General features: G+C 34.2%; 1 protein-coding gene across 1 annotated transcript in view; it reads right to left on the reverse strand.

The window, feature by feature from the left end:
- fgd6 (FYVE, RhoGEF and PH domain containing 6) overlaps positions 1-13,146 on the reverse strand; it is a 32,336-nt gene that overhangs the window by 5,654 nt on the left and 13,536 nt on the right. The window contains exons 4-17 of the mRNA XM_073837809.1: positions 10,725-10,792; positions 10,615-10,645; positions 8,482-8,633; positions 7,672-7,828; positions 6,130-6,217; positions 5,946-5,996; positions 5,429-5,487; positions 5,277-5,348; positions 5,120-5,188; positions 2,764-2,847; positions 2,592-2,671; positions 2,307-2,406; positions 250-393; positions 63-165 (exon numbers count right to left, since the gene is read on the reverse strand). Of these exons, the coding sequence (XP_073693910.1) occupies positions 63-165; positions 250-393; positions 2,307-2,406; positions 2,592-2,671; positions 2,764-2,847; positions 5,120-5,188; positions 5,277-5,348; positions 5,429-5,487; positions 5,946-5,996; positions 6,130-6,217; positions 7,672-7,828; positions 8,482-8,633; positions 10,615-10,645; positions 10,725-10,792 (1,258 nt within the window). The remainder of the gene's footprint in view (positions 1-62; positions 166-249; positions 394-2,306; positions 2,407-2,591; positions 2,672-2,763; positions 2,848-5,119; positions 5,189-5,276; positions 5,349-5,428; positions 5,488-5,945; positions 5,997-6,129; positions 6,218-7,671; positions 7,829-8,481; positions 8,634-10,614; positions 10,646-10,724; positions 10,793-13,146) is intronic.

A 13,146-nucleotide genomic window follows, 5' to 3' on the forward strand; every position in this document is an offset into this window, starting at 1 on the left:
AATCTTGTCTGATAAAATACACTACTACTTGAAAAGTTGGGTTAACAGCAGAAATCTCATACCCTTGTGCTGTAGTTTAATAAAGCAGTGGTCACACACTCGTGCCAGCTGATTCTTCAGGTATTCCAGGTAGTATTTATTGGATGAACACGCCTGACACACCACCTGTTACCACAACAAAGACATCAGACTTTTTTGTTCATTCAAAAAAGAAAAGAAACAAAGCCTAGAACTTCTTTTGTTTCCAACCTTTCCGCAGGCACGGCAGTGGTGGCGTCTCCAGGTGAGCGTGAACTCACACGTGCAGATCATACACATGGTCGTCCGCAAATCTGGAATCCAGATAGGAGCTTTAGAACCCAGCGGTAGACCGTCATCAGAGATTCCCTCCAACTACACAGAAATAAAAAAAACAACAACAGCAGAGACATAAGACAGTCTTTTTACACCAAGTTTGAGAGACACACAAAAAAACAAACGTGTGATAAAGTGCATCTTTATGAGCTCCTTTACAAAGTATCTAAAATATTACACTATAAGGATAGAAGCTAGGCCGAATTTGAAATATTTTGAAAATGTTGATATTGGATGGTGTGAATACTTTTGGTACATTGTTTGTGAATGTCTGTTTATGTTAGGCTAAGTTTTATATATCTGAGTATCCAAAACTTCGACATCAGCTTTGCTGGAAATAGTTCTGGTCTGTTGTTTGCAATTATTACATACTTTTATACAGTTGAGATCAAAAGTTTACATACATCTTGCAGAATCTGCAAGAATGTTCATTATTTTACCAAAAAAAAGAGGGATCATGTAAAATGCATGTTATTTTTTACTTAGTACTGACCTGAATAAGATATTTCACATAAAAGACATTTACATATAGTCCACAAGAGAAAATAATAGCTGAATTTATAAAAATGACCCTGCTCAAAAGTTTACATACACTTGATTCTCAATACTGTGTTGTTACCTGAATGATCCACAGCTGTGTTTTTTTGTTTAGCGATAGTTGTTCATGAGTCCCTTGTTTGTCCTGAACAGTTAAACTGCCCGCTGTTCTTCAGAAAAATCCTTCAGGTCCCACAAATTCAATGACTGTATGATTTCGAGATCCATCTTTTAACACTCAGGACAACTGAGGGACTTATATGCAACTATTACAGAAGGTTCAAACGCTCACTAATGCTCCAGAAGGAAAACATTACATTATTATTATTATTATTATTATTATTATTATGTGGACTATATATCAACATTTTATTTGATTTATTATTCAGGTCAGTACTAAATAAAAAATAACATGCATTTTGTATGATCCCTCTTATTTTGGTAAAATATTGAACATTTTTGTAGATTCTTCAAGGTGTATGTAAACTTTTGAACTTGGTTGTGTTTTTAATGGCAAGGTCAGAATTATGAACAATTAAATCAGTTATGGGAAATCTGCCATTGAATGTGGTATGAATATTTTTGGTGGATGCTTTTTTAATGCTTATTTCTTCTTTCTTTTTTTGAACAGCTCTTAAAAGTAATAAACTGGCTATCGTACATCAGTATTAATGTAAGTTTATTTATTTATTTATTTTTGTCTTGTTTTCCCAGTACAACTATATATTCGTAAGTCAAGATACATTATACTGGAGAAAATAATATAAAAGACGTCTTGTTTTTGAAAAATGTATTTTGAATTAAGTTTAGAAATTAAGAATAGAATATGTGAATTTATGCTTAAATCAAGAATCGATATGGGAAGAAAAAATGGTCCTGGGCAACATTTAATCGGGATTAATCGCACCCAAAATAACCGTTTTAGTGAACATACTACATGTGTATAAATACACACACAGGCATGTATATATTTAAGAAAAATATGTTATGTTTATATTTTAACTATATTTACATATAATATAAATATATACGTGTGTGTGTGTGTGTGTGTGTGTGTGTGTGTGTGTTATATATATTTTATGTCCACAAAATCTTTATCACGGTTGCGATTAATCGCGATTAATCAATGCTCAGCACTAAAAAAAATAGTTTTCCTTTAATTTGATTTAGTTTCTTATACCAATAGCTGATACTGTTTTTAAACCAGACTTAATACTTAGTATCCTTAGTATTTTATGTCATTTTGCATCTCAACAAAATGTATGTTTAAAGAATCTTGTAATATATATGCTGGAAAACAAGGCAAAAAAATAACTTTTTGCTATGTACACACACACATCGAAGATCCAAAACATTTGGTGAAAAAACACACACAAACATACACCTAAAATCAGCACAGCAATTAGAGCACACACCTCTTGGCTTCGACTGGAAAAGAAAGAAATCTTCTTTCTGGTGTAGTCGTCTATTGCTTTAGCGATGGCTTCCAGCCATTCGTCTCTTTCTGTGGCTGAACTGCAAACATCATTAACAGTCTGTGATTTCAATTTAATTAAATATAAGTACCAAAAATTGTTTTGGCACAAGTTATCAAAGGATCATTATCGTGTATAATTATTCATTCCATTGCTGATATTTCTTTTGTGTAAACCCCACATTGTGTGTGTGTGTGTGTGTGTGTGTGTGTGTGTGTTTCTTACTTGGCAGACAGTATGAAGGAGCGTTCCACACTCTCAATGTTTAACTCATTCTGATAGGCCTCTTGACTTGGTTTGCTCACCTATTGAAGACATGGGAGACACGCGTTACATCTCTTGTCAGTTTGTGTGTGTTTATGTGTGTAAGGAAGTGTTATGATGGTGGAATTCTGACCTTCATGCCAGCCAAAGAAAGCATGCTGTTGACTTTATACTGGCCAGACTGAACGGGTGTTGTGTACAGGAGAATATCATTAAACTGTTGAGAGAAAGAACATTTACTGGCTGTCCAAATATAGTTACACATTATTCACAGTTTCCTGTCATATATAGCAATTTCCTATACTGCAAATGACAGCATTATTGCTCATATTAATACTAGTTTGTGGTCACAGTTCTGTATAAGTCTTTTTTTAGTTTTGCTATCTTTGATTATAACTTATTTATGGAAGCCCTTTTCCACCACTGATTAAAAAATACAAAAAGGTAACGGCAACTTTTTTATCTCACAATTCCAATGAAAAAAGAGAGATAAATTTGCAATTCTGAGTTATAGAGTCAGAATTGTGAGATATAAATACAAGCTCACAATTATTTTCCTCAAAGTTGCGAGTGTATATCTTGCAATTCTGACTTTGTAACATGCAATTCCAAGTTATTAAGTTAGAATTGTGAGATATATACACAATTCTGAGAACAGTCTTTTTTTCCCCTCTCAAATTTGGACTTTATAACTCACAATTCTGAGAAAAGTCGTCAAAATTGTGAGAATAGCAGTCAGAATTGCGAGATATAAACACAATTAGGGCTTCTCGATTTTGGCAAAAATCATAATCACGATTATTTTGGTCAATATTGTTATTACGATTATTTAACACGATTATGACTGGGTCCAAAACTTTATGTTAGTGATTAATTTAAAAATAGCAATACAACATAAAAACAAACCGTTTAAAAAATACTGGATACCTTTATGCAAGGCTAAAGTAGTCTAACAATACTACAGAAAATGAATGTAATTATTTGAATGTAAAATAAAACATTGTCTTCACTGTAATAGTTAAACATGCTTCTTAATAAAAATTCAAAAATCCTTTATTCAAGAGCAGTGAGTGATTTTTCTCTTTGTATGTTTACGTTGTATTAATATTAAGCACAGAGACGGCAGCAGGAATATTATTTGTTGCTTTAAGTGCCACACAGATCCAATATACTGTTACACATTTTTCTGAGAAAAATGTCAGAATTTGAAGTTTATATCTCTCAATTCTAACTTTATAACTTGCAGTTGTATATCACAATTGATAAAAAATTGAACAGTCAGAATTGCGAGATATAAACTCACAATTGCGAGAAAAAAAAAGTTTGAATTACGAGTTCATATCAAATGTGATTTTATATCATGCAATTCTAAAAAAAAAAAAAAAGTAAAAATTGTGAGTTTATATCACAATTCTGAGAAAAGTCTGAATTTTGAGTTTATATTTTGCATTTCTGACTTCATCACTTGCAATTGTAAGTTTATATCACGCAATTGTGAGAAAAAGTCAGAATTGCAAGAATAACCGTCAGAATTACGACATATAAACTCGGAACTGCAAGAAAAAAGTAATAATTGCGGGTTTATATAGTCAGAATTGTATATATCACGCAATTCTGAGGAAAAAAAGTCAGAATTGCGAGTCTGTATCACAATTCTGAGAGAAAGTGTCAGAATTGTGAGTTTGTATCACACAGTTCTGAGAAAAAGTCATAATTGAGTGAATAACAGAATTGCGACATATAAACTCAGAACTGCAAGAAAAAGTCATAATTGCGAGTTTATATCAACTGTGACTTTATATCACGCAATTCTAAGGAAAAAAAGGACGAATTTTGAGCTCATATCTCGCAATTCTGACTTTATAACTTGCAGTTGCGAGTTTATATCACATAATTCTGAAGAAAAAAAGTCTGAATTTTGAGTTCATATCCCGCAATTCTGACTTTATAACTTTCAATTGCGAGTTCACACAATTCTGAGGAAAAAAAAGCCTGAATTGTGAGATAAAATGTCAAAATAACCTTTTTTTATTTTTTATTCAGTGGGGGAAACAGGCTTCCATACTTATTTAATTAAATTTCGAAGTTGGATATATAAATTTTCCAGGTTATTATCATTATCTAAAATAAGAACTATTAAAACATTTGTGTTAATAGAAATTAAGCTAACAAATATAAATATTATATATTATTAATAATTTAAATTATAATTTATAATTGTAATGGGTAACTAACTGAATTAGGTTGTTGCACTAAATTACTAACTGGAAATAAATACAAACTAAACTGAACTAAAAACAAAATAAAAACAAATATTTGGAACATAATCACACAAATTAAAACACAAAAGAAAATATAAAATAAAAACAAAAAAATAAAATGTTAAAAAACACTATAGCAGAATATAAACTATATTAAAAAACATGTCCATTTTATAATAAACTTTTTATCAGCATTTAACCTCAACATATCTGACCACAGTTTCTCACCAAGAAGAACATTCTGGGCTGCATAACTTTCCTGGAGAGTTTCATCAGAGTGCCCTCCTTTAAGAAAACCTATGTGTATGCAACAAGAAAACATGTTAGTTTAGCAACACAGAGACTTCGAAGACCAGGATGAATCATTGCTACTAAAGTTTCTTACCCTGCCAGGCTGGACGATTTCATGGTGACCGTTCAGACTGTACTGAACCTGCATCAGCTTCTGAAAATTATCCTGCAAAAATGAAACACGTGTTAAAAGTCATTCATATTTACGAGGTCTCAGTGGTGATTCGGCTGTGTTTGTTGTTTTACCCCTTGCTTCATGATGTCGTTCGCGTGGTTTGCCACTTCTTTCACCACACTGAGAGCAGCTGGGTAAACCAAACACACAGAAGTTCAATAAAGTACTTCATTTTGCAGTCAAAAGTCTCAAAATGAAGTATTTACAGATTAATTATAGTGAACCTGATCTCTTTTTTTTTCAATATTAAAGTCGAGATAAAATGGATGTCATAGATATCTGAGTCAAAGTCAATAAGATCATGTATTTAGAAAAAAAGATTCATTATATGCCAATTTAAAATAATGAAATATTTACATTGTGGAAGCATCTATGAGAATTAGGAATTCCTTTCTATAGAAACCAGATTTACATTTCTACATTCACACAAAATACATTGTTTTAAGTCTTTAAAAACTGACCAGTGGAAGAATGAGGTGACAGAAAATTACTAGGCCTTGGTCATTTACTAAAAGTGCCACCTTAGCTGCATTATATAAGTCCTCTAGTGCTCTAGTGTGTATCATTTCAAGGGAAAATGGTGATTACTTTGTGTGTCTTTGTAGTCGGATGAATCCTCAGGAAGGTTCTTCAAATAATCTGAAAGAGACATGCAAATTAACTGGAAACTCAAAAAGTCCACTAGCTGTAACAAATGATGTGTCTGCTGTATGTGGCTTTCTGAAATAGGCCTGATATCCTACTGTTCTACCACTGAGTGCAGGGTTTGTACCTGTGAGCAGGAGCTGGTATTGAGGTATCCGCTGCACTGGTTTCAGCAGGTAATGCTTCAAAGCAAGACTAGCACAGCGAGGACTCGTCTAAAATTGAAAGAGCAAAATCTTAAATATGAAGCATTAACAAATGGAACCGCAAAAAACAAAGACAGGTTTCCTTGTTCTAAAAAGTACACATACCCTCTACTCAGCATTGATTAATCAAATATTCAGTGTAAAGTATTATGTAGTACGTTATACATGTTTTATGTTGTAATTTCAGTTCATTTCAAAAGTAAATTGTAGTATCAGAAATATTTTTTAATTTACCAAATACAATGTGATTGGAGAAAGCTTCTTTTCTTAAATAATGAAAATTAAAATAACAAAATACAGCTGCATATGTATTAAGTACTAAAAACACCTGTACTTGGCTTTAAGTATATTTATTGAATTAATTAAAATTAAATACATGCAATAAGAAACATCTTCCACAAGCATTTTTCAGTGTCGGTATATGCTAAACTACAAAAACTGTGTCTTACACACAAGCATCCGTTTTTATATCATGGTTTATATATCATATACACTGCCAGTCAAAAGTTTTTGAACAGTAAGGTTTGTAATGTTTTTTAAATTAGTCTCTTCTGCTCATCAAGCCTGAATTTATTTGATCCCAAGTACAGCAAAAATATATTTTTATTATTTAAAATAACTGTTTTCTTAAAATGTAATTTATTCCTGTGATTTCAAGGCTGAATTTTTAGCACCATTACTTCAGTCACATGATCCTTCAGAAATCATTTTAATATTCTGATCTGCTGCTCAAAAACATTTACTATTATTATGTTGAACAGAAAATTCAGAAGAAGAGCATTTGTAACATAATAAATGTCTTTCTCATCACTTTTGATCAATTTAAAACATCCTTACAAAATAAAAATATTAATTTCTTTAATTTCATCTTCCCAAAAATTATACTGACTTCAAGCTTTTGAATGGTATAGTGTATGTTGCAAAAGCTTTTTATTTCAGATAAATGCTAGTCTTAGGACTTTTCTATTAAAAGAATCCTGGAAAATCATTTAAATATTGATAATAACAATAAAAATTTTTTTTATTGAACAGCAAATTAGCATATTAGAATGATTTCTGAAGGATCATGTGACACTGAAGACTGGAGTAATGAAGCTAAAAGTTTAGCTTTGATCTCAGAAATAAATAACATTTTAAAATGTATTCAAATAGAATATATTTAAAATAGAATAGAATAAATTAAATAGTAAAATATTTCACAATATTACTGTTTTTAAAGTATTTTGATTCAAATAAATGCAGGCTTGGTGAACAGAGACTTATTTAAAAACATTAAAAAAAACTTACTGTTCAAAAACTTTTGACTTGTGTACGTTTTACATTTTAGAAATTGAATAGAATATTTGAACTGACATGTTATTCTGTTTTATAATCTTTTTTCATCATGGGCACAGTGTATTTTTTTCCCCATCATTATAAGGCTATTTAGTTAAATAAACATGGACACGCAAACAAACTCCTACCTCAAACTGGCGCACAACGTTGGCAAAAGGAGGATTTTTGCGACATTGTTCATCCAGCAGAGCCACGTTACGATCAAACTCTCGTATGTAAGTAGAGTACATCTTCAGATACGGACCTTTCTGAACGAAAATATCAGCCAATCTCTGATGATCAGACCTGCAGTAGTAAGAGAGATGGCCAGAAACTAAATTGAGCAATAAAAAAAGTAGGAATTCTTATCATGACAACTCTCTGAAGATTTTAGCATGGATACGACAATGTTAATGTATTCAGTCTTGGCAGAATAGATCTGCTACACTGCTGTGTATATATGGAGAGAAATCCTAAAATGTTTCCTCAAAAACACAATTTCTTTACGACTGAAGAAAGAAAGACATGAACATCTTGGATGACAAGGGTACATTATCTGTAAATTTTTGTTCTGCAAGTGAACTACTCCTTTAAGACATACTGTAGCAGACCTATACAGGAGGAGCTGGGGAGGTGGAGGGTTTCAGAGGAACTTAACATGCACCAATCAGCTTGTGCCAAGTAGTTTAACATTATGAATTATCATCAATTTGTGATAACAGCCCATCAGCCTGCGCTATCTAGAGTTTTTATGACAGAACTTGGCATTTCTTTAATATTTTTCTAGACAAGACCAATAAATGTCATACAAATTCTGAATGACCTCACTCTTTTGCATCCCAATTTGAACACTCTCTGCTATTAGCCACAAAACACACATGCTTCTCCAACACACAAATGACATGAAACTCATTCGCAACACATTTAACTTTCATATTGTGTGTGTGTGTGCGTGTTACCAGTGGGCTACTCTCTCCTCCAGCTCTTTCAGCAGGTCTTTATTGAGTTCGTAGAGTTGGGGCAGATAATACAAGATCTGATTCAACACTTTCTCCTCCACCAACGGCTTCCCGCTCGCACGAGTCGCTTTGGCAACTGCGTCCCGGAAATCCTGACACAGAAATGGAGATGTTAGCTACTGCCAACAAAACAAAGACAGCTAACCAAGAGGAGTAATAGCAGAAAAACAAGAGTTAACATTCGTGAATTCAAAACATAACTGTATTTACTAGCATTTAAACTTAAATAAAACCACAAACAGTACCAAAAAGAGTCCATTTTTAAATTTTGCGATAAATCTTATAAGGAACAATTATCAACGCTATAAACTAGAACTCAACTCAACATTTCCAAACACAATCACGGTAAAAACAAACAAACTGAAGCACATAAACTGAGTCCATCTACAGCTTTAACAGGAAGTGGAGAGAACATTTTCCCTCACACACATATAGACACACACACACACACACACACACACACACACACACACGTCTTTAGGACAGCTGTTCGGGGTCATGGCCAAACAAGTGGGTTAAAGGGAGGGTGGGTGTAATTTCTTTCCGAAACTCTCTCTGTCCGTTGATCTCTTATTCCTTTACCACAGTCTCCCTGGACAAGCTCTTCCTTCTCGTCTCTTTCCTGTCTATTTTCTCTTTTTTCTCTCTAATTCATTGCATCTCTCTGAATAGGGATGGGTCAGGATGCACCACTAGTTGTCTAACTAGTTCTCTAGTGAAGTCGACTGGCTCTTTTTGTTCAAAATTCTGCTTTAAATTAGATAAATTAAAAGTAGCAACATCTTGGCAGTGTTGTTATTTTTAAAGGAGTCCGGTGTGATACTGACCTAAAGTGTATTGAATCATGATACCGAGTGTGAACGTACCTTGCATATCTCATCTCGTCTTGTCCACTGCAGTCCGAAATCTGGGGTCAGTTAGCCGATGCTCACAACATGTCAATGATGGTGAATAGGGCATTGGAATAGCCATGTAAATAAATCACTGTTTTACGCCATTTACGAGGCACAAAGTAGCTCCACACTTCATTGGTAGACTTCCAAGGGCCCTGACATTTAAAACGAGACATTGAGAACTCAGAAAAAGCACCGGTAGTTTATTTACAAGAAGATTTATACAGACAGTACCTGGAAGAGAAAATCCGGTCGCCGCCATCTTGAATTTAGTCACGATAAGTCGAGTGACGAGCAGGAAGAAACTTATCAGGTTATCAACTTATCAGGTTGTAGTTTCCTTCCTGCTCGACACTGGACTTATCGTGACTAAATTCAAGATGGCGGCGACCAGATTTTTTCTTCCAGGTACTGTCTGTATAAATCTTTTTGTAAATAAACTACCGGTGCTTTTTCTGAGTTCTCAATGTCTCGTTTTAAATGTCAGGGCCCTTGGAAGTCTACCAATGAAGTGTGGAGCTACTTTGTGCCTCGTAAATGGCGTAAAACAGTGATTTATATACATGGCTACTTCGATGCCCTATTGACTCTCATTGACAACCTGTTGTGAGCATCGGCTAACTGACCCCAGATTTCGGACTGCAGTGGACAAGACGAGATGAGATATGCAAGGTACGTTCACACTCGGTATCATGATTCAACACACTTTAGGTCAATATCACACCGGAGTTCTCCTTTAACTAAAAATAAAACAGTAACACTTTACAATAAGGTGTTATTTGTTAACTTTAGTTAATGTGTTAATTAACATGAAAAAAACAATAAACAATACATTTATTAGAGTATTTATTCATCTTTGCATATTTTATCCGGTTTTATCTAGTAACCCTTTAAAATGTCTTGCCCCATAGACATCCAGAACATTTCTTGCCCATCCTTTGTCTTGATAAAACACTTGCACAGAGCATAGACTCATTAAAAACCAAAAATAAACTGAGAGACATGTGTCTGTAGGTGTTTTTGTCTATGATCCTAATGTAACTGTGAAAATAAACCACTATTCCAGAACACATTTGTGTGAAATTATTAAAACACACAAACAAATGCCTGGACCCACACTTCTACTATAAACATAATTCTTGATTCAAATCTGGATCTGTTGAAAGCATTGATCACTTACGATGTGAAGTAACTTCAGAACGTCCACAAATCTGCAAAGACAAACACAAATTATTTCCTATGAATGTGTACCTATAAACTATTGCTATTATAAACCTTTTTTGTACTTACACTTTCTCTGAACTCATGATCTCCATTGCGATGTGGACCACCTTGTTTCTCTTCGCCCTCTCTACCTCCTGAAGACATACACATTAAAATTGTGTTATAATATTTAAGACTAGATTTTACAATATATTAAATCATTTGAAGTGCTGTTAACTTACACAGTTGCTACATCCAACCATGATTACAAACAACATACAGCCTCATAGCAAAACAAATGTCCCATCTCTCTTCATGTGAGCTTAAGTGTGAGTGTGTGTGTGTATGTGTGTGTGCGTGTGTGTGTGTGTGTGTGTGTGTGTGTGTGCGTGTTGTTATGGGCTGGTGAGAGTCTGCAGTCTTTATTTGGATCGGGGTCTGTCTAAATACAAGGACAAAGTTTGACTGAAAGCACCCCCTGCTTCTCAGATCAGGGTGTGTCTGGGGGTCTCTCTGGATTATCTCGAGACAGAAAGTCTGCTGGACACACCTTCCCAAATCTGATTGATCCACAAGTTTTTCTCATAAAGGGATAGCTCACTCAAAAATTACAATTCTGTCATTAATTGCTCATGTCATTCCAAACCCAAAAGACCTTCGTTCATCTTTGGGAACACAATTAAGATATTTTTTGATGAAATCCGAGAGCTTTCTGACCCTGCATAGACAGCAACACAACTCATCGGATGCCCATTTTCCACAAGTTGATATGATTTTTTAGGATCTTAATGAGAAGTCTATAACATACTTTGGTTAACATTTCTCAATGGTTGTTTAAAAACACTCTTTTTACCTTGTCAAAATCAGCCCTTTTTAGAGCAAGCTATTCTGTTGCATGTTCCTTTAAATGCTAATGAGCTCTGTTCACCCCGTCCCTCTCTGCCGTGGGATGACGAGCCGCAAACCTTGCTAAGTAGCACATTATTAAGAAAGGCCATTTGCAAAGATGCATAAAAACTGTGTGTGAAGCTGCATCACGAATGATTCACACAAACATAGACGCATACGTAGATCGGGATCGGCGCTTTCGTTTTTCAAAAACAAAAGTAACGTTAATCCTCTGCTTCTTCAGCGGCTGAGATGTCGGGAGTACATGACAACTGCTATGTTCATTATTACATCCAACAACAGAACACCTCAATCGCTCAATCAGAGACATTCTTGTCTTCCCCTGTACCTGAGTCGACACAATGTCGATCGGAGTCGGACTGTTTCAGCTCGGTGAGGACGGGTCTAAGGTAAGGCGCTCATGTCAATCAACTATCGTGGGAGTGGCCTCTGAAGCTGAGAATGAGCTGATAGGAATATTACTTTTAAAGATTAAAAAAAAAATACCACTGGGTGGATTTTTATCATTGTAGAGTGGTTGTGTACACAAACTGCCAAAACACATTAATGTTCACACAACATGTAAAAGTGAGTTTTGCATCCAATGACTCCTTTAACAATATGTTCTCCTCCGTGTCAGTCTTTCGACACATGAACAAAGTAATTATTTTTCTTTTCTTTTACGGTTTTAACAATGTCCTTACTACCTTTCTGGGCCTTGAACATGTCAGTTGCGTTGCCATCTATGCAGGGTCAGAAAGATCTCGGATTTCATCAAAAATATCTTAATTTGTGTTCTGAAGATGAACAAAGGTCTTATGAGTTTGGAACAACATGAGGGTGAGTAATTAATGACAGAAGTTCCATTTTTGGCTGAACTATCCCTTTAAATTTGAGATGATTGACAACATTCACAATGCATTTAAATCGATAGTTTACCAAAAACTGAAAATTCTGACATTGTTTACTCACCCTCATGTCATACCACAAATTAAGGCATTTTATAATGAAACCTGAAAGATTTCTGTCTCTTCTTTGAAAGTTCATTCTATTAAAACGTTCATGCTTCAACAAGTTAATAAAGAAATTGCAAAAGTAATCCATATGTGTGTTAAAGGGATAAATCACCCCAAAATGAAAATTCTGTCATTAATTACTCACCCTAATGTTGTTCTAAACCTGTAAAACCTTCGTTCATCCTTAGATAAACCACTGTCACATGGACTGTTTTAACAATGTCCTTACTATGTTTCTGTGCACTGACCGTGGTAGTTCCCATGCTGTCTATGCAGGGTCAGAAAGCTCTCGGAGTTCATCAAAAATATCTTAATTTGTGTTCTGAAGAAGGTCTTACGGTTTGGAACAACATGAGGGTAAGTAATTAATGACAGAATTGTCCTTTTTGGGTAAACTATCACTTTAATCAATGTAAATAAAAGTCGACATTAAATCTGTTCAAAATCATGTTTTTTTTTCAGAAGATTGGACTAAACCGCTTTCAAAGATGAACTACAGTCTTTGGAATGAATGGAGTTTGGAACAAAATCAGGGTGTGTAAATGATGACACAATTTTCATTTTTGGGTGAACTAACCCTTTAAATTCGATAAACAATTTCTAAG

The sequence above is a fragment of the Garra rufa genome, chromosome 4 (assembly GCF_049309525.1).
Source record: "Garra rufa chromosome 4, GarRuf1.0, whole genome shotgun sequence".
In the NCBI taxonomy this organism is placed as follows: domain Eukaryota; kingdom Metazoa; phylum Chordata; class Actinopteri; order Cypriniformes; family Cyprinidae; genus Garra; species Garra rufa.